Here is a 27959-nt window from a genome sequence, read left to right on the forward strand (position 1 = left end):
TATTATAATACTTATCGTATAACATTAGCAATATATTGTTGTTATCCAGTCTATAGAAATGACAAGAAAAAAGACGATTTGCGATATGCAATTAAATTTTGTTTTTATTACATCAACATAATATCTGGCTAAGGGGCAAAACAATTATAGAACGCGTCTATGAGAATATAGAAATAGATAGGGAATGACGAAGAATGGAATAGAGCAGTGAAGGAATGCAGAATTCACCGGTAATACCAACGGCGATGGATAACGGCAAGGAGACCCGCACTTTTTTAATCCAACTTTGCCGCTTTTCCTCTTGTTGCGAATCACGAGAGAGAAATATTAAGAGATAAGTTGATAGTCGAAAGAGATGATCCTATATCAATGATATATTATAGATATTCTTATATAAGTAGTCAAATGAATTGCAACATGAGGCAACCAATTTGTTTTTCAAACAAATCAACCTTAACGAATAAAACAAAATGGAATAATATGGGAATGCGAGGCAGCACGCGCTTTTGGTTTATAGGTTAAAGTCTTTCTTTGCAATTGGTGCACGTTGTTAGAGACAAATGAAGAGGCAAATAGAGAAAAAGATCAAGTATTGTAGTTGTCATCTGGTTATCAAAGTTGCACGCTATCTTTGCGTAATGCAAAGTTCTTGTTGGACTAACCAGTCGAGTGGCACGCTGCCTCGTACGACGTAGGGCGTCGTGGAATAATGCGTCGAGTAATGCGTCGAGTAATGCGTCGAGTAATGCGTCATATAACGACGCATCCCGCCTGTCTTTTTGTTCTTTCATCAATATATTAATTGAAAAACCTAACTACTACTACACAGAGTCCAAGGAAACCGAGTAAATGGACACATATCGTCGATGTAATAATGAAGTATTATATAAACGCAATTAACCCTAGCATATGTGAGGGGTGCGCGGGGTATATGTAAATTGTATGTGCAGGTTCGGATAGATGCGTGGATTCAATACTACTGGATAATGTAATGGGGGTAAGCACAACATCTTTTCACTTTTGATATTAATCGAGTGAGGAACGAACATAGGAGCAGCAGCGGCGGCGGCGGCGGCGGTGGCAGCAGCAGCAGCAGCAGCAGCAGCAGCGATTTGTGCCTTGTTTGAATAAAATACCCTAGCGGTGGTGGTATCGATGGAACAATCAGCCAACTTGAAACTTCCGAGGAAGTTTGATGGTTACTTTTTCTTTTGGGCCTTCTCTGCGGCCTTTGTAACTTTGCCCTGTGTATCTTTGAAATTGACGCTCTGCAAAGAAATATATAATAAGATAAGGAATTTGATTGCAATCGAAAAAAAAAAGTAAATATTATTTGTGCCTCCTCTTAGTTGTTATTGTTGTTGTTGTTGTTGTTGTTGTTGTACCTTAATAACGCCCACGGCAACTGTCTGACGCATATCGCGAACAGCGAAACGGCCAAGAGGCGGGAACTCTTGGAATGCCTCAACGCACATTGGCTTGGTCGGCTGCAACATCACGATGGCTGCGTCCCCGCTTTTTATACTCTTTGGATTTTCTTCGGTGATTTTACCGGTACGGCGGTCGCATTTCTGCTTTATCTCGGCAAATTTGCAGGCGATATGAGCGGTATGGCAGTCGAGGACGGGCGTGTAACCATTGCTGATCTGTCCGGGATGATTAAGAACGATGACCTGAGCGGTGAAGTCGGCTGCGCCGCGAGGTGGCTGATTTTTCGAGTCCCCGGCAACGTAGCCGCGCCTCAACTCCTTCACCGAAATATTCTTCACGTTGAAACCAACGTTGTCGCCTGGCAATGCCTCCATCAAGGCCTCGTGATGCATCTCGACGGATTTGACTTCGGTGGTAAGTGCAGCCGGAGCGAAGGTCACCAACATCCCTGTTGAAAGAAGATTGTTTATCCATGATAAAGCAAACTAAAAGGTAAAATAAGAGGTGAGATGGTGGAGGATAACCAACGCACCTGGTTTGAGGATGCCTGTCTCGACGCGACCAACGGGAACGGTGCCGATACCACCGATTTTGTAGACGTCCTGAAGAGGCAAACGAAGTGCTTTGTCTGTTGGTCTCGATGGCGGTAAGATTGCGTCGAGTGCTTCGATCAGAGTCTTGCCTTCGGCGTTGCCGTCCTTACGTTCGACTTTCCAGCCTTTGTACCAGAGGGTTTTCGGAGACGATTCGAGCATGTTGTCACCGTGCCAGCCAGAAATTGGAACGAATGCTACCGACGCCGTATTATAACCGATCTTCTTGATATAGGACGACACCTCCTTTTTAATTTCTTCGAATCGACTCTCCGAATACGGTGGATCGGTCATGTCCATTTTATTTACGCCGACGATCAGTTGTTTTACGCCGAGAGTGAACGCGAGCAAGGCATGCTCGCGGGTCTGACCGTTCTTTGAAATTCCAGCTTCGAATTCACCGATACCAGCGGCTACTATAAGGACCGCGCAATCGGCCTGACTCGTACCGGTTATCATGTTTTTTATGAAATCACGATGACCTGGGGCATCGATGATTGTCACGTAATATTTGGCCGTTTCGAATTTCCAAAGGGCAATGTCGATGGTAATGCCTCGCTCGCGCTCGGCTTTCAGCTTGTCCAAAACCCATGCGTACTTAAACGAGCCCTTACCCATCTCTTGGGCCTCTTTTTCGAATTTTTCGATCGTACGCTTATCGATACCACCGCATTTGTAAATCAAATGACCGGTGGTCGTAGATTTTCCTGAATCTACGTGACCGATTACCACGATATTTATATGGATTTTTTCTTTGCCCATCTCGAAGCTTTACCAAAACCCTGAAAACAGAAAGCAGCTAATTTATTAAGCTCGTTTAAAGTAGCCTTTACTCAATTCATATCTTCTGTTGTCTCTTTCCTCTGCATGTTTGTCTGCTGCATGTTTGTCTGCTGCATGTTTGTCAGTAGTAACCATCGTCATAAGAAACGTTCGACGTTTATTTATTTTTTCGCTGAGACGGAGAGAAACCTTACCGAATAATCTTCCTTCTTAAATCTTCTTCGGCGTCTTAGGGTATTTTTTAAGATCGAAAAATCGTTATTACAACTTGCTACTTTTTTTTTTTTCAAATATCCATCCGTGTATAGATGTATTTATTCATCTTATTTTCAAGCTATACCATTGCAACATGTTGCGCAACAATTTTACAACGCGTTGGAATAATCTAACGATGAGGTTTATAGGGAAACAGAGGTATTTTAATAGAAAAAATAAGAACGATCGATCGTCCTTAACCTATCACAACAACTGATAATAAAATGTTATCTTTCATTGGAATAGCATATAAAAGAAATTGACTAAGTTTTGTAGAAACCTCATTCTAATCTTGTTTATAATAAATACAAAGAGAAAGGGTTTGACTAGATGACAAAATTCTTATATTTTTGGTTGTTCGCGGTGAAAATGCACTATCGTTTGAGAGATTTTCCGCGTTGTGTTGCTTGTCGATGTTAAAAAGAGAGGGAGAGGGAGAGGGAGAAGCTTAAGGGCGGATTCGTAGGTCGCGACGCTATGCGACGTGACGCTACGCGACGTGACGCTACGCGACGCGACGCGGCGCTCGAATCAATATGTCCTACTACCGTTTATTTTGACCAAGAACCGGTCATATTTTGCTTTCTCTACTCTCTTCTTTCTTTTACCCTCTCCATGTTTAGGTATACATATCGATTTGATACAATCTTTTGTATATAGTTTATCTTTATACTACATGACTAATTACGCAATATATGATCTTTTTGTAATTTTTTGTCATTTTTTGTAATAAATGTCATGGAAAAGGCGTCGTTGGTCAGGGGCATCATCATCATCATCATCATCATCATCATCACACATAACAGAAACAGATCAAATCGATTTGCAAAGAAAGAGAGAGTTTAGCGTTAGATCGTGCGTTTTGCAAACAACAGAGGGTAAGGGATTGCGTTTACTCACCGGCTCTAGTAGTGTCGCGAAAATAAATAAAAAAGCGAAGAAGAAATGCAGTTTGCGCGTACTTCTCGTGGTCCGTTCCGTGATATGTTGCGCGGGTGAAAACACGGTAAACGACGACGAAGAGAGGGTGCAGCATACGAACGACCTCTATTCGCGCGGCTTGCAAAACGCAGCGAAGCTCGCGCAAGCGCCAAGTTTCTTCGAGCTTGCGCTTCAGATCGTATTTATCTTATATAGTATCTATATATATTTCACTCTTTCTCTTATTCTCTTTTCATCTCGCACTATCGAATTAACTAACTATGGAGATTTTCTTTGAACGCGAGAGAGCTTTCAATGCATTTTTTTCTTTTTTTCATATCTCTCTTAATGAAAGATCTTGAGACACATTTTGTATTTGTATGTTCATGCACACGGGCGGGGATACATGCACATGCACACTTATTGTTATAAAATTATTTCAAATATAGATTTGTGAAAAATTACTTGCATCTTTTTGCATTATTACATACATGCATGTAAATAGAAAATTGGACTCTCCTAAAGTATATTTGTATGTTAAGTTTTCGTAAGTCACTTGTGGTCATTTGGTGACCACGTGCTCGATGCAGTCAATCGAAAATAGAAGCCCATCGTCATAGCAAAGTCATCGCTTGCTGCTTCACTCTGTGTTGTTATTAGCTCGATATCGAAATCATTATTGTATTACTAAGACCAAGTTCCAAATTTAGTTATATTTGCGAGAATGGACAACGATTCCGATTCATCCGAGGTCAGTAGATTCTATATAGCTTCTCTATAGCTCTAGAACTCCCAGAACACGTTATGTTCTCTCTGTAATTTTTTTTTTTTTTAATGATTTTGTAGTAGTCTATAGTATTATATTGGCAAAACGCAAAAACTGTCGACGTTTAAAACAAGTTTGTTTTCCTAAATTGTAGAATTAGTCTTCGGCTGAGATTTGGTATCGTTAAATGTGTCGTACAACGAGCGTACATGTACGCGTACAACGAGCTAAATAAGCAAAATACCTTTTATTTTTGATAAATCGTTTATTTTTTCAAGCAAACGGATGTCGATGAAGCGAAGAGGGGCTGGGGAATAGAGGAATGATTTTTGATTCGAAAGATAAACGATTAGTAAACTTGGAATCCGAAAGTGTGACGCACGTGGCCAAAAATAATAACTCTGAGCGAAAATCATTTTTAGTGGCGATTTCCGGGTCCGTTTTCGAGCTAAGATGAATGAATCTTTCGAACGATTTTCTTTGATATATCGACGATATTATTTAAAAAAAAAAAAAAAAAAAAAATGAAAACTAGTAGAGTAGGTACCGAGAATTTCTAGACCGCCTAAACACCGCCAAGACCTATTCAATTTTTCATTTTTTATTTTTCCAATTCTCCTCAGGTTAGATATTTTTAGTCGATTTACGGAAATGCCGGGTCTTCCGAATAAATCCTTCGCTGACGCGTCTCACAAATTTATTCTCGCATCTACGCTTTTCACACGCAATGACTCGTCCGAGTTGCGGGAAATTTATGAGGGGCCACTCATGAATTATGCTGCGATTTCGTGCATATTCCATTGGAACGTCCGAGCACATATACATACGTTTCTAGCGAAAAACGGGAAATCTTGTTTCATCTGAAAAACTAATTTGTGAATATACGAGAAGATACGAGATTGTAGCGTACAAAAAATCGTCTTTATATCATTTCAGACGTGAGAGCTAAGCTCCTACGCGTCCTTAAAAACGGAACCGATGTCCAGTCGATTATCGAAATAGTTGACTACTTTTTTCAATCTTGACCTTGATGAGGCGCCACACGTCGTCCTTGTCTCCAATCGAAGAGCGTATCTTTGCTTATTTATACCACCTCCCTTGGAAACGTTCAACGACACAGAAGGTTCGTGGAGTTTACTTCTGTGATTAAATTGGTGATTCAATTGGACGAAGCTTCATGAAAGATTAATAATTATCTATGTTTATAAAAGAAAACAGTTGAAAATACAAGATTATAGAAATAAAGTTATTAATTATTTATGTCCATTTGATGAACGATTTACAGGCGCGTGCTGTAAATTCCGGTAGGAAGGTTTACGTCGCCCTCGACTTTAGATTCTAAATTTATGCAGAGTTCATTAATGTGCATTAAGAGAATTACGTCTAATACTAATCTAATTTCCGTGATACATATTACGCCATCGTTGTTTATACAAACAGCTGTTCATTGAGATATGTTAGCACACGAGTGAAACAACGAATGAATTTGAAAGCGAGTATTGTGCCATAGACTTGCGAACGAATGAACCAAGTACCGCTCGAGAATTATTTATAGTTAGCCCAGTTAGCTCGAAGTTGACCTCTGATCCCGTGCCTTGCTTGCATTTGGTTAGCTTCGTTACTTCTTTCGGTACCAAATAATGGCATGAAAGCCAACGACTCTAACAGCTTTTTTTTTTTTTTTTATGGAGTTTCTCTTTGTTAACTTTAACGACGTTTACGAGGACGGATAAATTTAATCCATAAGATGAATGTTGCACCTATCGCTATTCACGCGATTAAACGATCTAAACGATATCGAGAATATCAGTGAATTTGAAAATTCATTCTTCAGAAAGAATCCCAATACTAATATAGTCGAGGAGAATGAATCGGTTTATTGAAAAATCATGCTTGGAGCGTAAACATCGGATAAATTTAGATACTTATTGTTAGATCATTCGTGATATCTACCTACGCGTCAAAGACGACTCACAGTCCTACGTATCCCAAGAATTTACATTTACTATTATAGTGAGAAAGCATCATCGTACCGTCACGTCACGGTCGCTTACGTAGATGTTCATTGATGCCGAGACGACGTAAAACAGATATCTTATTTCGTGTTTCCGGCCGAATGTTTGCATTTTCAGATTTCCAAAACAATTTCTAAATCGCATCTCTAGACTATCCGAATTGATTGTAGCAAATTGTAAATTTGTCAATGAGAGCATGACAATGAATCGTTGTCGTTGTCGTTGTCGTTGTCGTTGTCGTTGTCGTTGTCGTCAATTCGATGTCGTCAATTCGATGCAATTACGTGAAATATGCACATGCTTGAAATGCATCAATATCGCATTTACATTCGCATCTAGCAAGAGAGATTTATCCAAATAAAGTCTTTCGTTTCCTTCCTTTTCATTACGTACTCTCTAATTTGGAACATTTTCACGCGACAGAAGCGTGTTCCTCGGAGAAATTCAAAGAGCGTTTTGGCACTATCGAATAGAATGAAAGTATATCACAATAATTTCTAGTGGCATTTTGATGGCTTGGATTAAGTTTTACTTTTGCCAGAGTTAATTTATCGCCCTACGAAGTAAAGATTTAAACTCACGCGAATTTAAAGTGTAAGTAAGTAAGGTAAGAGGGTGGGGGTTTGAAACACCAATAAATTACATAATTGCGCAAATATGATGCACGACCATTTCGAGCAGCATCTTTTTTAGGCAAATAGATATCTACCTCCATACTTGAAAATTCTACAAGTATGAATGTTTCGATACGTGCTGGATAAGCAGAGAAAAAGTATTCACTAGGTTGTATAGACGTTTTACGTGTAAGGAAATAAAAGACATAATAATAAGACTAATAATAAAAATCTTCTTCTCGAAAGAACAGATGAATGAAATTGAAATCTATCGAGCTCGTTTTCCCCGTTCCTGTGAATCGAGGAAATATCATTTCCGGAGATGGAGGATCGGCTGGCAGCCAATCAAAAAGCAAGGATTCCCTACGAAATTGGCTCGAATAAGCAGAAAATATTTGGGCTCGTCCCGCCTTTGGTGGGAGATTTTTGACGTCGGTTCTTTCTTATAAGAAGGACGCAAGACGTCGCGACGACGCATTCATAAGAGAAACGTTACACCGGTCAGCTTACATATTTATGTGCTTAAGTATAATTAAATACGAGAAACGTTAACGATTAAGTGTCGTAGGACATAGGACATATCATATAACATAGTTATCATTTTTCCTGATAACTGAATATTCATAATAATAATTCTCGATAAAATACCAAATCAGTATTAATATTTGATTTATTCCTACGCTTATCTACGGCTTTAATCATGTCTTTGGTAATGTTCGTGAGTATTGTTTTTACACTTACATTCTCGATTCATTCATTTATCAATTGAAAAAACAATATTTCTAATGCAAGTTACAACATTAGTTTTCACATCTCAATATTTGTATCTCACCTTAATAATGTTTCAAATGTGCATAATCGTTAAATAATATTATTAATAATAAGCGAAAAACCTAAGCGAAAAATCTCGTGCGAATATCACGTGCCTGCCCCGTTCGTATGAATGTAGCAGCAGTCAGCATAGATTCGGAAATTTGTCAGAATGCCATCGAGATGTCTTTTATGGTCACGGCCAATTCGCGGAGCGTTTCTCAAAAAAGATTGGACTTTTTCCAACATTCCGTGCTGATTAAACGCGCTTACGTCGAATGACGTTGTCACTCAATGCTTTTTTTTTTAAGTAAAAACTTGTTTAGAATGAGGGTGATTTAAAAACGGTAAAACGAATGCGAAACTCGGAGAAGAGAATCTTTTCTCGGTCAAATAAATCTCAACGAAGAAGAAGAAGAAGAAGAAGAAAATGATCTATCTTATAGTTTTATGTAGGATTCTATTATTTAGATGATAGTTGATAGATGTAACGTTGATTGAAGCCGTTGATAGATTTTATGCTCAGAAGCCCCTGAAAAAAGCGTAATGACGTAGCATTTTCGCGACAGTACTCGTCATTTCGACCGTTCGTTCAGTCGACTGTTTTCTTATCAACTATATGAAAAGATATTATTCTCCTTGGTCTCGCTTACTGATCAAAAACTCTGTTAATTCAAGTGATAAAGCTTTATGTAGGATAACGTATTTTCTAACGAAAAGTTGCTTAATTCATGTTGTGAATTGTGCTTTAGGAATCTTTGGGAGCAAAGGTAGCTATGTTCGACCAGTATGCAAACAAGCACAAAGACGCACAGAGCAAAAATCCATTTACATCTGGCTTGAATATTGAAAAACCTAAATTTTCCAAAGACGAATATGGCAGGTACGAATGGCTGTTAAGGAGATCATTTCTATAATTACGGAAGAAGTTGGTGCTTTACTTTTAAAAAAGAGTTTTGTCTAAGGTTTGTCTTTGTTTTTCAGACCAACTGCGGGATCTCTTTCGGATATACGCGGTCGAAAAGCTAACGTACATATTCTTCGAGAAATTTTGGAATTATGCGATGTCATTCATCAAAATGGTACGCCATGTCGTGATCAACCGGACGTCATTGGCATCACGTTTGGCGATCTCTTCAACATTTACACTCATATCAGCGACAAATGCGTTGGTCTTCTTTTAAGAGCCAGAAAACAGGGTATCGTTGAATTTGAGGGGGAATGTCTTTTCCAGGTAAATAAGTTAATGAAACGTTGAAAGTATGATTTCAATAAATCACTCACTATCGAATCTAACATTTTTTGTCTTTTGCATGCGTGTTTTTAGAGAAGGGACGACGATGTGCCAATATTCTTGGTGAAGCCCATTGGTGAAATACGCGAGGACTTTAAAAGACGGATTGAAGAAATCGCTAAAGAAATACCGATCAGTTAATAAATAAGAAATACCGAATGTCTACCGAATGCGATGCTCTTTCATCGATGTCTCTATTGGTGTTTTTCCTGTCAGAGAATTCTCATTCAGTACATTCGTTCGATATACACTATTGTATTTATTGTATTTGTAAAATGATTCGCGACGTGCCAATGGAAAATGTTAATGACCGTGCGTGCGTGAGTGCGATTCGATGTAAATATTACGCGATAAACTCGATTCGTTTAATGTGATATTACGCCTAAATAGATTATTCGAGATGAATGAATTTTGACTAAACTTGCGTAGATGTTTTCGAGAGAGAGAGAGAGAGAGAGAGAGAGAGAGAGAGAGAGAGAGAGAGAGAGAGAGAGAGTGCATGCATGCGTGAAAAGAATGGCAGAGTTTCAAGGTAATTGCATAATTTATAATTGTATATACAGTCACTTTACAATGCACAGTGTACTTTGTTACATAGTGTAGCTTCTTCAGTATTTAGGACAGATAGCGCCAAAAATGGTCGCGTGTTAACGACGGTATCCAAAGTAAAAAAACTAATTAAGACGTGTGCATTCTTGTCCTGTGTAGATTATTCGTGTGGCGTGAATGTTGTTGTCCACACGAAAATATCTTGCGACGTTTATCCGTTTAAGGAGTCGAACCGCGAACGCATCTTCTGAATTTTCTTCTCTCTTCTTCGATTTTCCCTTTCCAGCCTCTAACGTTGGAAGTACTTAAAAAATTGAAAATCATCCAAGGAACACCATGACCGTGATCGAGAATTGGATTGGCAGTAAGCTTATAAGTTAAGTTAGATCTTTTTTTGTATTGTTCGCACGCTTGCTTGTTCCTGCTCTCGAATCGTTAAACAATCGTTCTCGAACAATCGCTCTCGAACAATCGCTAATGGTACAAAAGATGATCATTCTTTTATCCAGACACGCGATCAAATACATTAGGGCGATATAATCGTTCAATTGTCTTTTTCATTTATTTCGCAACAATATAACTATTCATTTATCATTCGTTGGAATGCGACTCTCGTTATTGGACCATACGATTATACAATAATTTCATTCAATTCGATATGTAAACGATGAAATGTATGGGTAAAGATATGTATGTACTGTTTCAAAGGAAAATACATACACAAGATATGTACATTTTATGTGACGTATCTCAGTAGGTATCCCAATACGTATCTCAAAAGAGGGATATGTTTCGAAATTGCTTGATAATTCGTAGCTGGCGTTGATGAGAAGCGATCATTCATCTTCTCAGGCAATAACGATAAATATGTAAGAAGGATATAATATCGTGCCTTAATTATTAAATTAGTAATCTTATTTCGCCTTGATTACATTTTAGGATAATCGATCGATCTATCGTATAATCGTTCATCATCACAAATCTGCATTAAATCCGTTATGATTATCCGTTAAACCGTTGTAATACATATTATAATCGAACAATTACAGAATACGAGATGATCTCTAATAGACCGATCTTCCGGATAAGAATTATATTTCAATGATAATTCATCATCGATTTTTAATGGTAAAAATGAGTATCGTATCCAACTAATATCGTTGGAAAATTGTCTTTTGCAACTTTTGTATAAATGAAAAATTCGATGAAAAATTCGATGAAAAATTCGATATGTTAAAAAATACATTGTAAATATTGTGTTAATACACAGAAGAAAAATAGAGAGTATCGAACCTTATTTGATATAGAGTTAAAACTTAGGCGTTCGTGCATCGTCAAAGAAGTGAGACGCGCGAGATCAAATTCGTACATTTCCAGAGAGGGAACGAGCCAGATCGTTAACAATCGAAAAAGTATGCGTTCGGCCGCTTACATATTTTTTAATTGATGAGAAAGTAACGACGATTTACAATTATCTTAGGCGTTCTTATTTGTTAGACGCTTTCGTCCCGGAACGGAAGAACACATCGCATCGGCCCGACGCACAAACTAAAACGGCGCGTGCGCATGGAAAGGCTAATTCGTGAAACGCTACACGATTATTATTATTATTGTTATTATTATTATTATTATTATTATTATTATTATTATTATTATTATTATTATTATTATTATTATGATTATGATTATGATTATGATTAGGTCGTTACATTCGTTTAGTTTAAGTATTGTACATCTTTAAACGATCATTGCTTTGTAATCGATAGATCAACGTAGATCGGTTATTTACAGATTTTGCGAAACGTTAGCTGTAGCGCACGCGCATAAGAGATATATACCTTAGTTAATATTTCTTTTATCTAGCGTTCGTTCGTTCGTTCGTTCGTTCGTTCGTTCGTTTCATACGCATATACGCACACGCACCCGCACTTGCACACATGTCCTCGCTCGGATCGTTGGATTACACACGTAAGCGGGGTTTTTCATGGGTGGGATCCATTATCGTCTTACATCTGGTAATGCATAAGCGTGTCGTATTCGCTTATCACGTGTGATATCCACCGTAACATGGAATGTAATCTGTATATATATATATATATATATATATATATTTATAAGTATTTATATATTTATAATACATCTATTTGTTTGCGCATTTTGTAAAAAGCCTCGCCTACCTAAAAACAACAGCGTGTGCTTAACTGTGTTAATGTGTGTCAACGTTTGTACGTGTATACAAGGAATCTATGATCCCTGTCATATTTGTTTTCGCATACATATGGCATACTATGGACATAAATTATAACAGTCCATTAAAATACATTCGTCTATTCTCGAAATTCATATTCATTAAATCTCTCTACCAAACACTCAAACGTAACACCAAATTAATGCCTTTCTCTCTCGCACACATTCTCTTTCTCTCTAGAGTATCTTTCGTCCCAATATTTATTCAGTCTTGGCAATGTTATGTGTTCTTTATTATTATCCTTCTGTTTTAAGTGCATTAGCATAGCTTTATTGTAAATATCTAAAGAGATGGGTATCTCGGCCAAAGGCTCCTTCGTCTATCTTTTCTTACTTTCTGCTTGTTATATGAGCTCTTATTCTTCCTCGTATAATATCGCGAGCATGCTTACGTACATATACATATAATACTATGCATGTATAATTATCGTATTATCTTAAAAATATATTATTGTCTTTCGATGAAAAAAACGCAGCACTTTTCTTCTCTCTCTTTCTTTCTTTCTTTCTTTGTATCTATCTCTATCTTTATTTGTAACGCACGTCGTTTGACAACGACGCGACGCGACGCGACGCGACAATGGCGCGACAACAACGCAATTATTAAGTATGGCAGTCGCGATGTGGGACTTTGGCAGGAATCGTGGTAGTTCGGAGCGAACGATACAAGAATTGGAGAAAGTCGCGGAAAGAAAAATCTCAAAGTTTTTCTCTTTCTCCTTTGTTGATGAGGTTCGTTCGATATCTTCTAGCCAGGTGAAATCCAGACGAACAACTTGGACGAAGGCGATGACAATGATAAAGGAGAAGAAAAGCTACGAATCTTGCGAATCGTCTGATCGTCTCCGTGATTCGTTATCATCATACGTCGTTGTCGTGACAAAAGTCGATCTTTCGTCTAATTAATTGCAATCGACGCTTGTCGATGATAAAGTCCGTGACGCAGCCTTTGATACCACGGTGGCCTGGTTTACCTCCGATGAATAATTTGCCATTGGTCGTAAGTAAAGTTCCGCTCTCCATCGGCATTTTAACCGGGGCAAACTCGTCAATTTGTATTGTCGAGGCGCGTCTTCTTCGACTCGCCCTTATATGGTGAAAAACACCGTCGTCCACTCTTTCCTACGAAAGCAGCAACGATTAAATGTCCAATGCGACATGCGAATGCTTCTTATATTATTTCAAATATTTCACTTACCCTACTCTTCACGGTAATCTGTTCCGTTTTACTCTTGTAAGAGAGAACGACGTAACCCCCGCGCAAAGAAAGTATAAGGTGTTCGAGTTTTCCCCTTCCAATCCAAGCTATTAGACCCTCGGAATGAATGGTCTTCAGTCGCAATTCAAACTTGTTCGATTGTTGCCCTCTGCGTCTGAAATCATTACGAGGAATACGTGCATTTTCGCATATACACCTGTGTAGACATTTTTTTTCAACGTAACGACAGCGTAACGACAGCCTAACGATTACATTTCAAGCTGTGTCTTATACACAATAAGTATGTATTTTAGTAAGCAAGTATTATATTTAAGGAAAGGAAGGAGATGTTTTTTGTCGTTAAATAATGAAGATCGATCTTTGATTCTTGCTTTAGATCGAAATTGTGATCGAAATTGCGATCGGTGGGACTAGAAGGAAGAAGCATTCTCTAACAACACACATACGCGGTACACATTTGTGACAGCAATCAGAAACTTACTCCGTATAATCGTAACTGTCGTACTCGTACTCTCCGACGTCCTCCAAGTCGTAGTCGGAGTAGGACTCTTCGAAATACTCGCCGAGGGTAGTATTAGTTGTGTTAGTACTAGTTGGAGTGTTATATAATCAGAAGATTAGTAATTTCGCTTAAACGGGTTTGTTAAAGCGAACAACTAAGCGTTACTAAAGTTGTAGGACTTCGGTGTTCTCATTATGGATTTTTATCTCTCTCTCTCTCTCTCTCTCTCTCTCTCTCTCTCTCTCATTTACTTTCGCTCGATCTCATTTACTTTCGCTCGATCTCATTCACTTTCGCTCGATTTCATTCAGTTTTGCTAAATCTTACCAACTAGCAAATTTTTGTCTAGAAACAAGATTAGTTAGAAAAGCCAAGATCACGTACCTTCTACCAACACGATGTTTAAATTGCAAAAAGTTGTCGCCGTCGAATCGTACCGGTCTCTTGGAATCTTCCGTACTCGAAACGTCATATCCCATGACTGAAATGAATAGAATCTTTAGGATTTTAGTTATTCGTGGTGAACTGCGTTCACGCGGTCAGAACTTACAAAACTCGCAGTGCAATCCGTTGTAGCCGGTAGCGCATTTGCAAAGGTAGCTATTCAACAAGGGAAGGCAAACGCCACCGTTGTGACAAGGATTCTCGTTGCTCGGGCACGGTAATCCGTCGTAGATCTCTGTGTTGTGTTGCGTTACGTTTACGGCAAGATTTTGATAAGTCTTGCCGTTTACCATCAGCCTTTGCACGGCTCCTGTTAAGCCGGTCCAAGCTCCCGCCAAGCGATGTACTTCTCTCCAATGTCTGAAACGACGATGAAAATATGTCGCTTGTAGTGCAAACCATTGTGCAACCCATTGCTTGGGGTTTTAGCGTTTGGTAAAAAAAAGCTTACTTGACACCACCCACATAGAGAGGCATTTCTAGGTTTAATTCTGTGAGAGGACTTCCAGAGAGTCCTCTCGCTACCGTTCCATCGTCCAATTGAAGAACACCTTCCCTTCCGAGTCTGCTTATTCTAACGCAATGCCAATTATCAAGTGTAACGATATCAGGCGACGTAATATTGGCGATACCACTTCCGAGATTGAACCTGAACTCTAATCTACCGTGGACCAAGTTTAAACTGATAAAATCGCCTCTACCGTTGTTTAATTGCCCGTTATATAGTAAAAGGCCGTCGTTGAGGCGAGTTAAGAACCACAGCTCAATGGAAAAAGCTTTGGCGACTCCCTCTAAGCATGGTAATTCGAGAAAACCGTCGCTAGACATTTCCGGTATTAGCAGTTCCGTTAATTCGGCATCCACTGTCAAGCAGCAAATCGATTTCGATTTATAGAAATTATTTATAGAAATATTTTGTAAATGCTATTAAATAGGATGTACTTACGAATTTCGCAATGTACGCCGGTCCTACCGGGAGGACATTTGCAAACGTATCCACCCTGAGGTAGTATGTCGCAAGTGGCACCGTGCTGACAGGGTTCGTCGATACACGGATCCAATGATTCCTCGCAATTTCGGCCGGTAAATTGAGGTGGGCAAATGCACTTGTAATCCGGTGGTTCGTACTTTTCTACCGCATAATTTCCACGATTGAAACTTGCCTCGAAATCTATATCATAGTCGTAATCGCACTTGCTACCGACGCAACGTTTCTTCGAGTTTTTCCTCGATCTTGGTTGATCGATCGAGGCACAATGCGAGCCCTTGCATCTAACTATGCTTACTCCATTCTTATGGCCGTTTTTATGGCCATTCTTATGGCCATTCTTATGGCCATTCTTATGGCCGTTCTTCTTATTAATCCTGGACTTGGCCCTCTTTTGTAATCTTCGACATTCTCGGCCATTGCAGAGATCCTCCTCGTAGATTGGCTGGCACGTCGCGCCATTTTCGCAAGGAAGATTAGCGCACGCGTTGTCTCCGCATTCCTTTACGCGATAAGTCTCTAAAACGTCCTTGTCTTGTCCAACGTGCAGATCCACGAAGATACGATTGATCTTTAGCTTTCTTATGCATCCGAGAAAACCATGATTGGTGCCGATATTGTCGTAGACTCTGTTCGACGTTAACGAAACATAATATATATTACCTAGATATCGACTCCAATCGGGATTATATAATATTCGACGTAATATTTCGACGATACTCATGCATAGTAATATAATCTCGCTCACTTGGAATAATTGCTCGGCATATTCCCAACGAACGTATCCTGGTTGAGATCCAAGGATTTGAGAACTCCTTGGCTCTGACCAACGATATCCTCGCCATCGTTGAAGATCAGTACTCCATCCTTGTGGTATCTTTTCGCTGCTATTCTATGGAAGGTCTTCATGGTAACTTTCTCTGGTGAAGTGAGAATAACCGGACCATTGCCAAGATTGTATCTAAATTGTACGTGTCTGAAGGAATAGGGAAATAGAGAATTTTATTGACACGAGTATACCTTTATATTAAGCGATAGGAAAAATGGAAATTGGACAAATCTTACCCATCGACGATGGCAAGAGAAACGAAATCACCGGTCCCGTCGCTCTTTTGTTGATTGTAAAGTATAATTCCGTTGTCGGCGTAGGTCTTTAATTCTACCTCGATGCTGAACTTATGATAAGCCTTCAGTCTGCTCATTCTGACGTAGCTCTTACCATCGAAGGAAGGTACCTCGTAATCTCTCTTGTTTATCTCTTCGTCGCACAGCAGCCCCGTATAATTCGGCCGACAGATGCAGACAAATGTTGCGCTCGGCAGGTCGATGCACGTTGATGTCATGTGGCAAGGATAGGAGAGACAGGCACGAAATTCCTCCGTCGGTGTCACTGGCACGTAATTGGCTGCGATGAAAATGAAGACGCGATCGTTGTCGATGTATTTCGTGGTCTATTTCGCGGTCTATTTCGCGGTCTATTTCGCGCTGTATTTCACGCTGTATTTCACGGTGTATCAGGATTATTCAATGGACGAGATTTTTCTTACCGAAACATTCTTGTCGATCACTTGTTTCTGCGTAACCCTCGGAACAGATGCAACCACCGTCGGAACATTCGCTATTGGGAATCGTACAATCCTTATCGTCGGTACAAAGATCACCGAGAAGGGCAGTGACGACCCTAATCGTCGCAGGAGTTGGTCGATATACCGCTGCAACTCCTACGAAATCCAAATTAACGGTTTAATCTATCTATCTATCTATCTATTTATCAGCTGCAAACTTTAGCGTATTAGTGGAATAGAATTAGCGTTAGATAATATATGTAACTTTGTATGCAAATCTAATGCAAGAATAATAAGGGAAATCTTGTTATTGAACGCGTTCCTTTTCTTCGCGTTAATACACGACACATGTTGGAATCTTATGACAAAGATTAGCTTTGTTTTACCATGCTTAAGGTTATCTCTGTCGATGGTGATGGTTTCTTGATGAGCTCGATGAGTGTAATAGTATCGTGGATCTGGTTCTGGGACCAAAAGATGCCTGGTAGATTTAGATAATGGAGAAATAGCGGCTGCTGGTTGGGTGTATTGCACGGCAGTGTATCTCTTAACGGGAAAGTCCGTGTTCACGAGAGGATCGTCTGAAAGTTTAATGAACATTCGCTTTACTTACTTAGAAATTGATCCTTTCTTGCGAGTTTCACTAAACTAATCTTAAACGTCATATACTAATGAAAGTAGATATACATATATAGATATACTTATCGTATATACTTAGAAACGAATTTAAATGTTTTTTTAATAAAAGTAATTTAAAAGTAAAGTAATGCGAAGGAACGATGTAAAGAATGTTCGTTTTATGCGTTCGATTTGTCCGCGACTATCTATTTGAAATATATATTAAATTGCGGATAACGGAGGACGATGGGCCTGTGTGGTCGCAATAAATATATATATATATATATTCACCCTAATTAATCCGTGACTGGAGGGAATTTCATTAAAAGGGATCGTTTGTAGAGCATATTTACATGGTCATTTTTACACGATCGACAATGCGAACAATACTTGGCGCGTTTAATCTCGATTAATTGTCGTCGCCGATGATGTTGACGCTATTGATGTTTCGATAAATTCGTCAAAGTATTCAATGTTAGATGCATCTACATGCGTTATTCCTATTTTGCATCGATCGATTAAAAAAGAAGTAATCCAATTGGAAGGAGAAAAAGAGAAACGCGTGAGTAGTAGTAGTAGTAGTAGTAGTAGTAGTAGTAGTAGTAGTAAACGTTCGTAAGCTTCGATGCATAGCAATTTCTGTAAATAATGACAATCCAAAAGCTAATCTTATCGACTCGTAGACCGTAAGTCAAGCCAGCCGCGAGTAACAAAAGTTGTAACTCGGTGAACTCGGGGGTGAGGGGCAGGAGGTTTGCCTTGATGGGATTTTAATTACTTTCCAATTGCACCGTTGTTTCCTATTATATATCTCCTCCAAGATTTTCGTCAATTTTTTCGATTTTTCCTATTTTTTGTATTTTTTATCATTTATTTAACCAAGCCTCCCCTATCCGCATTTGTACTTTTTCTCTTCGATCGTTTGATAGATTTCAAATATACGTATAGATAAATGTTTGTGGTACGTTGCTCGCAAAATAGACTTTGTATAAATGATTTTTCTCGGTCTCTAATAAATAAGAAAAAACAAGTAGAAACCTTTGCAAAATATAATATGTACTACGTTACGCCTTTCCTTTACTTTCATTCTTCTTTTTCGAAAGCATTTGTTTTTTCAATTTATCTTGCTTGTGCATATTTTTACAAGAACAAAAGGATGCTTACAGTTGACTTTTTCGACGAGAAAAAAGAGTTTACAAAAATTCCAGATACTAACGAAAGTGCATTATCGGTGATCAAAGTATATTTTACTCAAAGAATTCTATTCTACTCTAATATCCGTATTTATTCATATTTTTCTCTGTAGCTCTTGTTTTTTTTCTTTTTTTTTTTTCTTTTACTATGCATTCAAAGGACAAAGAATCCGGTCAACAGAGTTTATCGTTTATAGGATGTATTTCTGTTTCTTTATTCTTGCTTATACTTTTACAAGAAGGAGAGGTAAAGAAGGGAGAAAAACGTCTAAGGCATTTATTTGTAATAAATTTTCCTCAAGTAGCAAGTATTGTATATCCTTATACAATAGTAATTTCCATTATCTCCAGCTTACAAAGATTCAAATATTTCTTGAGAATAAGAAGCATGCCTTTGTATCAATACTTACGTACGGAAAGAAGACAAGAAAAAAGAAAATCTAAGTGGAAATTTACTAAATCGGAAGTTTATTTCGAATAGTTTTCTTTTAGGAAAAATAGCAAGTTTGACCAATAAGGAACGTTTAGAAATTGGAATTTGTGAAAAAATTGGAATGTAAATAAGTAAGTAAGCAAGTAAGTAAGAGGAGATGGAGCAAAGATATGGTTCGTCTTCCCTCGTTTTCTCACTTTGATCAATTCCCTCGTTACCGTATCCTCGACGGTAACTCGATCGTTATTACTCGCGCGACCGTCAAAGGCGCGTCACGCTTTCAGGATCGCATCCAAGTGATCGTTGCTTGCTGACTACTCCTCCTGACTACCTAGCCCTCCTACCTAGAAACCCCACAAATTACAACATGCATTATTTACGGGAAGCAAAGTGCTATCTCTCATTACGTTCCTTCGAAAACGTCTCTTTCATCATTTTGTTCTTTTATTTTCATAGGAACACGCATAGATTTGAACTTTTTAAAGTATTGACTTTCTTCGAGTTTAGGTAGAAGGCTTCAGGAAGGAGGTCGGTTAAAGGACTTTCGAGGACTGGCCAATCAAAAATAGGGCCCGAGTTTAATAGATTTCGACGTTTTGTTTTACGAACTTTTCCGTGAGCTAAGTAATGCAAGAAGGAGGACGAGTCAAAACGAGGAAAAACAACGAGGCAAGATCTTACCGTATTTTCGTTTCTCTTTTTTATTACTTTTTTTTTTTTCTGATTTACCACCAGCCTGCTCGCTCGCTCGCTCGCTCGTTAAAGCAGATAGATTCTCCGATATCGATCGTGTCACCTTGAACACAGCTACCATTACTGTACGATTAATTGCATGCCCTTTTTTTTTTTGTTTTTTATCGTAAAGCTATCCTTAGACTCCGATCAGGAATTTCAAATCGATCGTTCTGGAAATGCAATTCTCGGAAATGCAAGTTTAAAAATGGTCGGAACAATTGTCATTATTAATATCGATTTAATTAGATCTCGCGTTCGGAGATAAAGCTCTTTGGCTCTTTGGCCCGTGTCTCGGGCATTCCTATTCGGTTGAATATTTTCCAAGGTAACGGTATGCTTACCAAAGTCTGAATTTGAATTGGGTCGATTCCGTGGTTTCAATTTGTCAGAGCTCAGAGCTCTCATATTTGAGTTGGGAAACTAATTACCGACGTAAAATGAGCGTAGTCGTGTGCTCGTGTGCTCGTGTGCTCGTGTGCGTGCTGGCTTACTCGTGCACCCACCCTCGCGAATTTGCTGTGATAAGTTTGATTAATGAAAGCAATAACTGTCAAACGTATATCGCACAATAGACGACGATAAGGGGTAAACAAAAGAGAGGCCTTTGCTTCCTTTCCAGATCCTTCGAGATCCATCTGTCGAGATCAAAGTCGACTACGAAAGCGAGTAAAGTGGCCCCCGAGCTGTAGGCTCCGGGTGGTTAGAGAGGTGCAAGGGTTATAAACATATACATATATACATGTTAGTAAAAAGTTGATAAGTTTATTATCACCTTTGGATACAAAGGAAATAGGCTGCTGCAAGTTAGTTCCTTGATATTCGCCGCGCCTATTATTCATCCCTTTTCTTAGCTTCGATCGCGACAAGAAAAATAAGAATAAAGTTAGCTTATGGAAGCGCGACGAAAATCTTATAATTTTCTCTTTTCTATGGATTAACAATATATAATTTTAAACGTATCCGATTATAATATATGCTCGTCGAATAATGGTCGTAGAATAATGGTCGTAGAATAATGGTCGTAGAATAATGGTCGAAATTATCTCTAACTTGTATTCAGACGCGCATTTGCTCTTCTTACGGATACACGATACACCTACTGTGTCTATCTCACTTATCCCCTTATTTTCCGTCAATCCGTCAATCATTTATATGTTCAGTAACGTAGAATGTAAAGCGGCCTGTGCGGCGTACGCTCAGTGAACCCACCTCTGCAGTGACCAAAGGCCTGGGTCACCACGTCCGCCTGGTGACGACACGCGTACAGACGTAGTTCGCACTCGCTGTCGTAAGTCTGTCCGTCGCTACCGCAAACCGGTACCAACGGTATGTCCGTTGGACAAGAGGACGGACAGACACAGTGTGGACCACCTATTTCGGAACAGTGTCCTCCGGAATAGCACTCCAGTTCCTTGCAAGATGTTGGGATCGGTGGTATCGTATCGGCTGAGAACATAACAAAGTACAATGTTAAATTTGATCTTAATTGGTAAATAAATTAGGTAAATAGACGACGACGGCCACGCAGATTGTTTGTTTTTCTCTTGACTCGTTAAAGAGATTGACATTTTCTATGAGATACCTGAATAACACCCGGTGGGCGTAAGTATTTTATTGTGATCGGTGCAGATTGTACACTTTTGGCCCTGAATGTCGGGCTTACAGACGCAACGTCCGGTCATTTGTTCGCAATCCTCTCGGACGGAACCAAAGAGAGAACAACCGCAAGCTGTAGAGATACAAAGGAAAGATATGAATTCATTTATTATTAATTTTGCATTTACAAGAGCAAGTATAATTATTCGTCTTTCGTCTTTCGTCTTTCGTCTTTCGTCTTTCGTCTTTCGTCTTTCGTCTTTCGTCTTTCGTCTTTCGTCTTTCGTCTTTCGTCTTTCGTCTTTCGTTTTTCGTTTTTCGTCTTACGTATACATCCTTGATGTCCTTCGCTGATCTTTGGTAATCCCCAATAACCTGGCATACATCTGTCGCATTTTAGACCACCCACTCCTGGTCGACATTCGCACTGTCCAGTTTCCGGATTGCAGGTGTCGGATACACTACCAAGTCTGTTACAATTGCATGAACTGGGACAACCAGCTCCATCCGGTCCGAGAGCTGTGGTTTTACCGTCGGGACAGCACCCGTGCCAGGAATCCGAGCACTTGACCACTTGAATTCCTTGAACTATCGAATGTAAAAAAACAATATAGCAAATTTATTGTTTTATTTTTTTTAATTTTTTGCGTTAAAATTATTTTAGTTTTTAGATTGGATGTTGTTACCTTTTTTGCAACATCGAGCAAATCGTGGCGTTTGATGGCAATAACTGTTGCTCGGACAATCTCGGCGATCGGGTCCGCTTCCACAATCGTATTCCTTGCCATCGGCATCGATCAATGGCGGATCTCCGTTGCATGGTTTTACCTCCATGCCTGAATAATTAATTACAATTAGAATGAAAGAAAAAATGTCTATGGTTAAAATATTCAGATAAAATTGAACATTGTATACAAAGTTAGCAGTATTAGTATTATCAAAGAATGAAGAAAGAATAATAGGTGAAAGCATTGTTATCACGTGCAAACTAAGATGTCGGCCAACCTTGACACAGATCAAGGGGCCTCAGCCGTAACTCTTGTTGTCGCTGACAGGCCTCCATCTTCATAGCGCAGAGAGACGAGTATGTTCTGAGATCGCTGCCGCAGACCGGACGCATATTTTCCGGCGATATCGAGGCACAATCAAATCGGCAGCTACATCTTGGAAATTTATCTGGTCCGAGCTCGCACGTGGCCTCGAAATCGCAATGAATGTCCTTGCAAGCCTCTCGTTCTTGAGTGCTGGTAACGTCAGCTACCGTAGTGGCTACGCGCGTCAGAGCCGGTGTCGACATCGTCGCTGTTTCGAGCGATTTCAAGAGAGACAGACAGACAGACAGACAGACAGATAGAAAGAGAAAGAGATAGAATGAGCAAGAGAGAGAGAGAGAGAGAGAGAGAGAGAGAGAATTAGGTGAAAGCGGATTAGAATATTTCAAATAAATTAATAGAAGCTTTCGTTAAAGCGTTCGTACGTATTAAGTAGATATATTTGAATGCATTATTATTCGAATGGATTTTTAAAAGGCATTACCTTGGCAACTATTTCAATCGTAGGTAATCGCTAATAACGTTAATTCGCGTGTTCACTTGGATGCAATAGAAATGACATAGTACAATGACGAAACTAATTTTATCGCGATAGAATATTTTTAGTGTAATAATGATTATAGAAAAAGATAGAATCGTTAGTTCGATACGCCTTTTTCAATAGATCCTTCAATGTTCTTTTGTTCGATTGGAATCGCGAAACGTCTAGCTCGCGCTATGGCGATTGTCGAGCGTTATCCATTGTTTCGTCGAACGGTAAGTTATTTTTTGTTCCTTTTTTTTCCCTCCCTTTCCCCCTCCCTTCCCCCCACCCCACCAACCCCCTTTGGGCCACATTGTTCGAATCTTCGATCGGCGAACGAACGAGTTTTAGTAGGGAGGAGTTTTCGGAAAAGGGAATTTTTCAACTTACTCAGCGCTGCCACAGCGAGTCTTTCACCGCAGTCGCCGTAGAAAATCACGTGCAAGGCCGGCAATTTTGGATCCCTCCCACAAGCTACCTTTTGTAATTCACACTCGGATTGGTAAGTCTTCGTGTCGCTACCGCATACAGGCTCTCCTTTACTTTCCGGACAGATCTCCGGACATACGCAAACTCCTGCCATACACCGACCTCCGTTTTCGCATTCCACCCTCGCGCAAAGTTCTGCAAACCATTTCAATTTTCCATCCACTTAATCAATCATTAATACAAACAAATTCATGAATTAAAGGGAAAAAATGACTAACCGCAGTCGCCCATATAATGAATGGCGATTTCGGTCTGTGAGTCACAGGAAGCTTTCTTCAGGGCGCACTCGTTCTCGTAGCTTACACCGTCGGTTCCGCAAACTTTTTGCCCCGTTGACTCTTTCTCCTGAGAGAATTACATTACATATATTACATTATATATTAAATTATATCGTGAAAACATTAGCAATGGCTCCTTATTAAAAAAGTAAACAATAGTTTTGATACATACAAAAGTACACGGATATATATTGTTGATTGAATAAATAAAACAGATAAAGAGACTAACAATTTTCCCGTTAGAGCATATACTTTTAGATGAAATAAAAAACGAGAGAAGCGAGAGAAGCGAGAGAAGCGAACCATCAAACGTATTCCTATCTCCCTAGTTATTGTATATCGAAGGCCACCCGACACGCGCTAAGTCTCGTTCTTGTTAACGTAACAAGAGTCAACTATTCGTCCTATGATTCATATGCGATATGCATATACCTGTATGCATATCCTATGTATTTGCGTGAACGATATAAACATTTGCATTTGTAACGCACGTTCGCCTACGAATTTAATCATATTTCCCATATTTTTGTAGTTGCCAAACGATAAAAGATAAATCCTTTGATTTTACCATTAATAACGTTCGCTTATGTTTAGTTTATTCTGTATCCTATGACATTTGGAGTAATGTCAAATTGAAAGAAATTTGTAATAGAGCTTGTAGAGTTTCTCCCCAGGATGGTACGTGCCTACTTACCGTATGTTCGCATTTAGTCGGGCAAACGCATTTTGCCTCCCCAGCGCTGTCGCTCTCGCATTCTGCGTAATGTTCGCATTTCTTATTCTCGCAACCATCTGCAAAGAGGAAATTAGTATCACTTTATAAACATAATGACGTTATAAATCTAACGTAGGATGCAAGTTAACTTTGAGAGAGGAAAATTGACGTTAGTACGACGTATTTTTAAACATCGTCTTCCAAGATATAAACTATTTTATCATTTTTCCTATCTCGAAATATCTTTTCAAACTTGACTCATATTTCTACGGATCTCTAAAAGATTGTTTTGAGCGATATAAAAATTATATAATACGTTTGAATCACAGTGCCGTATTTAGCAGTGATATAAAAATGTTATATAGAAATCCTTAGCAAAGGGAAAACAGCGATGTATTCGCAAATTTTGTATCGATCGGTCTTGCCCGACAAAGCGCCGACTCTCGTTCATGAGAATTGAATTCTCATTTAAATGGAAATATATTCGTATAATGTTTTCATGCATTAATCGTCTAGGAAAACAAAATTCGATATTAACGCATGAAATTATTTGGATATTTCATAGAGAATAATATCTTTAGACGACGATGACGGTAGGTCAGGAAGACACGTAGATGTTCGCGAGTGTACGCGAACAGAGTCCTAGAGGAGAGTTGTGGAAGAAATGGGAATAGTAGTTGGAGGAAAAGGAAAAGGAAGAGGAAGAGGAAGAGGAAGAGGTAGAGGTAGAGGTAGAGGAAGAGGAAGAGGAAGAGGAGGGCATCGACAGATGCATTCGCGAATGTGTGAATTTGCGTTGGAAATGAACAGAGCCAGGTGTCACGCGGTACCCAGCCTCGGGGCGAACCCTCGAGTTGTACGTTTGTTTCGTGCACAGCCGGGTCATTCGCGAGTAATTTCCATAAAGAGGGCGAACCAGCGACAGAGAGAGAGAGAGAGAGAGAGAGAGAGAGAAAGAGAGGAAGAAGAGAATGTAGAATGGGGAAGATTAAAGCGGGACTATATCGTAGTTTCCGCGCTTTCAGAAATCCTTGTCATCTTGTTATGACGGACGATAAATTTCGTATCGCCTCCAGGAGGTGCTTCTCTATTTTCTCTCTTTCTTTCGTGTCACGTAATGTCTTTGTACTTTTTCTCTCTCTCTCTCTCTCTCTCTCTCTCTTTATCACCTTTTCATTGCGAATATCTCATTATCGATAGAGAGACACTTATATGTTACAATATTCACGATAATATTTTCACGATAAATTCGGGATAAAATTTAGTCTTTAGTCAAGGAATTACTCACTGCAAAGGCCTTGATAAAGAACTCGAATCTCTCGTCGATGTTGGCAAGCCTCTAATCTCAATTTGCACTCGTTTCCGTAACTGATGCCGTCGTCTCCGCAAACCGGTTGAAATTCGGCAGGACAGGTAGGACACTCGCAAACGGCGGTTCCACCATTTTCCGCACAAATTGCACCCCATTGGCAGACCTGTGAGGAAAAAAATAAATTGCTCGTCTCATTTTTAGGTGTAATTAATCGGGTTAAATAGAGCCTTATCCCGGGAAAGTTAGTCCGCGTCGAAAGAGTCCGCGCGTTAGACGCGCCAAAGAGTCGAGGATCCCTCTCGACTCTTTCCAGGAGCGCGCACCCTCACCTAAAGCTGATAATTTATTGCTGACGATATTTTATCGCGAGGCATAATTTACTACGCTCGGCTGCTTTAATTCTCAGGATTTAATGTACTTTGCTCCATTAGATAACTGCGCTGCACTGTCCTTTTTCTCCGATGTGGAATTCCGCGCGAAAGCTCCTAGAAATATTACGAGATTGTGACGCGATGCAATACCGGTATATCCAATGATTCGATTCGAGTGCAAGCGACTTTTTACAGCCACTCAAACTTTTGTCCTCGACTTTATTCCGTAATTAATTATCGCGAGGATTTTGGCGAGTAGAGAAAACTCTTATAAAATAACTATTTGTTGGATATTAGATAGATACATAGAGCGAGAGAGGGAGAGAGAGAGAGAGGGAGAGAGAGAGAGAGAGGGAAACTGACCTTTTCGGAGCAGGGTCCTCTAGAGCCGCAGGTACCCGTGTAAGCGACCTCGATATTGCTCTTCGTTAGACAAGCCCTTCTCTTGAGCTCGCAAAGGGATGTGTAGGTAGTGCCACCGCGCGCACAAACTGGTCTCATAACTGGCTCGCATTCCGGACCGCATTCGCAGCTCGCAATACCATATCGGTTGATGGCACATTGTTCGTACGAGCCGCATTTCGCCTCGTCGCAGGGATTGATACCTGAGAAATTGAGCGGAAAACGTGGCTTTCGATTATACGTCTCGCTGCCTCATTCCAATACCATCTTTGACTTGGCAAATTATCTTTTAGCAAATTTGCTGTTCCTTCATCATCGATAGAACTAATTAGGATGCTCGTAGATATATCGCTAAATTGTCCTTGTTTACGAATACTACCCAGCATTTAATTCCTTCGAAATTTGGTCTTACCTGAGCTGCAGGCACCATTATAGATCTTCCGAAGTGGAAGCCTCGATCTGCAAGCTTCTTGTCGGAGGCTACACTCGTTCGAGTAAGTCTTACCGTCGCTTCCGCATACAGGTGAAAATTCGAGTCCGCATTGTTCACCACAACGGCAAGCGGGTTGCCTAGAGCCATCCAACTGACAGATTTCTGGTTCCATGCACTCGACGTTACCACAGGGATCTGTAATACCGAATTACGAATATTATCAGGTATTTTTCTAAGAACAATTTAACGAGACATCAACCTTTCTTCTCTTCGACAATAATTTAGAATCATCAGGACCTTAGATACACACACGTTTACATCCTGTTATGGGAACGTCTCTTACCTTCATTTCCTACCAATTTCTTTTTTCCCATCGAAAGAAAAGAAGAAGAAAAAGAAGAAGAAGAAGAGGAAGTTATTTATTGGTAAGAAAACGTATGCGCATAAATCATGGAAATTGAAGTGTGTAGTTGGAAAGTTATATTTTGATGGATGAATTTTCTTTCTCGGCAGAGAGAGAGAGAGAGAGAGAGAGAGAGAGCGTGGACAGGATAACTGAAATTCCATCGGCTCGGTCTCCCGGTCTCCTGGTCGCCCGAGGGATCTGCCAAAGGTAAGAGAGAAAGAGTCGCGCCAACGATGAAAGTGTCTTTAAAATTCCCGCATCGCCGCCACAAGGCAATTGTTTTTAAGTTCTTCGGTAGAATCCTTTTTCTTCGCTCCAGCGAAGCATTCAGGCGTCGCGTGGTGGCGTCTGCTTCCTGAGAAGGAAGGCCACGAGAGTGGCCTCGCCGATCCCGCTAATCTTCCAAC

At 39.7% G+C, this 27959-nt stretch overlaps 3 protein-coding genes across 11 annotated transcripts in view; 1 reads left to right on the plus strand and 2 right to left on the minus strand.

The window, feature by feature from the left end:
- Positions 1–86: 86 nt before the first annotated feature.
- On the minus strand, positions 87–4122 carry Ef-1a-f1 (translation elongation factor eEF-1 alpha chain). Of its 3 annotated transcripts, none has more exons than XM_015316546.2 (4): positions 3963–4122; positions 1964–2806; positions 1386–1879; positions 87–1268 (listed from the first exon to the last, which is right to left on the minus strand). In XM_015316546.2, exons 2-4 carry the CDS (start codon positions 2784–2786, stop codon positions 1200–1202), a joined length of 1386 nt encoding a protein of 461 aa, XP_015172032.1. In that variant the 5' UTR covers positions 2787–2806; positions 3963–4122; the 3' UTR covers positions 87–1199. The 3 variants fall into 3 exon arrangements, with proteins under 3 accessions (XP_015172032.1, XP_089034634.1, XP_015172041.1); XM_089178508.1 differs by having other exon boundaries at positions 1340–1879; XM_015316555.2 differs by lacking the exon at positions 3963–4122 and adding an exon at positions 3002–3471.
- Positions 4123–4614: 492 nt separating this feature from the next.
- LOC107072482 (actin-binding Rho-activating protein) lies at positions 4615–10166 on the plus strand. Of its 4 annotated transcripts, none has more exons than XM_089178520.1 (4): positions 4615–4734; positions 8941–9071; positions 9173–9422; positions 9516–10166. In XM_089178520.1, exons 1-4 carry the CDS (start codon positions 4708–4710, stop codon positions 9621–9623), a joined length of 516 nt encoding a protein of 171 aa, XP_089034646.1. In that variant the 5' UTR covers positions 4615–4707; the 3' UTR covers positions 9624–10166. The 4 variants fall into 4 exon arrangements, with proteins under 4 accessions (XP_089034646.1, XP_015188151.1, XP_015187989.1 ...); XM_015332665.2 differs by lacking the exon at positions 4615–4734 and adding an exon at positions 7738–7878; XM_015332503.2 differs by lacking the exon at positions 4615–4734 and adding an exon at positions 7837–8096.
- The window catches only part of LOC107071655 (agrin), a 141154-nt gene continuing 123141 nt past the window's right edge, over positions 9947–27959 (minus strand). For 3 of the 4 annotated variants that reach the window (XM_089178450.1, XM_089178449.1, XM_015331473.2), the window contains 22 exons: positions 27126–27341; positions 26675–26916; positions 25917–26103; positions 24608–24705; positions 23854–23980; positions 23537–23770; positions 22577–22873; positions 22258–22407; positions 21899–22159; positions 21558–21704; positions 21185–21421; positions 17383–17577; positions 16979–17152; positions 16497–16836; positions 16180–16407; positions 15390–16060; positions 14895–15306; positions 14550–14803; positions 14384–14480; positions 13979–14086; positions 13477–13651; positions 9947–13400 (listed from right to left, as the gene is read on the minus strand). In XM_089178450.1, the coding sequence (XP_089034576.1) occupies positions 13140–13400; positions 13477–13651; positions 13979–14086; positions 14384–14480; positions 14550–14803; positions 14895–15306; positions 15390–16060; positions 16180–16407; positions 16497–16836; positions 16979–17152; positions 17383–17577; positions 21185–21421; positions 21558–21704; positions 21899–22159; positions 22258–22407; positions 22577–22873; positions 23537–23770; positions 23854–23980; positions 24608–24705; positions 25917–26103; positions 26675–26916; positions 27126–27341 (5111 nt within the window). In that variant the 3' untranslated portion in view covers positions 9947–13139. The remainder of the gene's footprint in view (positions 13401–13476; positions 13652–13978; positions 14087–14383; positions 14481–14549; positions 14804–14894; positions 15307–15389; positions 16061–16179; positions 16408–16496; positions 16837–16978; positions 17153–17382; positions 17578–21184; positions 21422–21557; positions 21705–21898; positions 22160–22257; positions 22408–22576; positions 22874–23536; positions 23771–23853; positions 23981–24607; positions 24706–25916; positions 26104–26674; positions 26917–27125; positions 27342–27959) is intronic. The other variant, XM_089178453.1, reaches the window with a different exon arrangement.

Source organism: Polistes dominula, unplaced genomic scaffold, assembly GCF_049000335.1.
Source record: "Polistes dominula isolate Pdom_NZ unplaced genomic scaffold, Pdom_raw_medaka contig_373, whole genome shotgun sequence".
Lineage (NCBI taxonomy): Eukaryota > Metazoa > Arthropoda > Insecta > Hymenoptera > Vespidae > Polistes > Polistes dominula.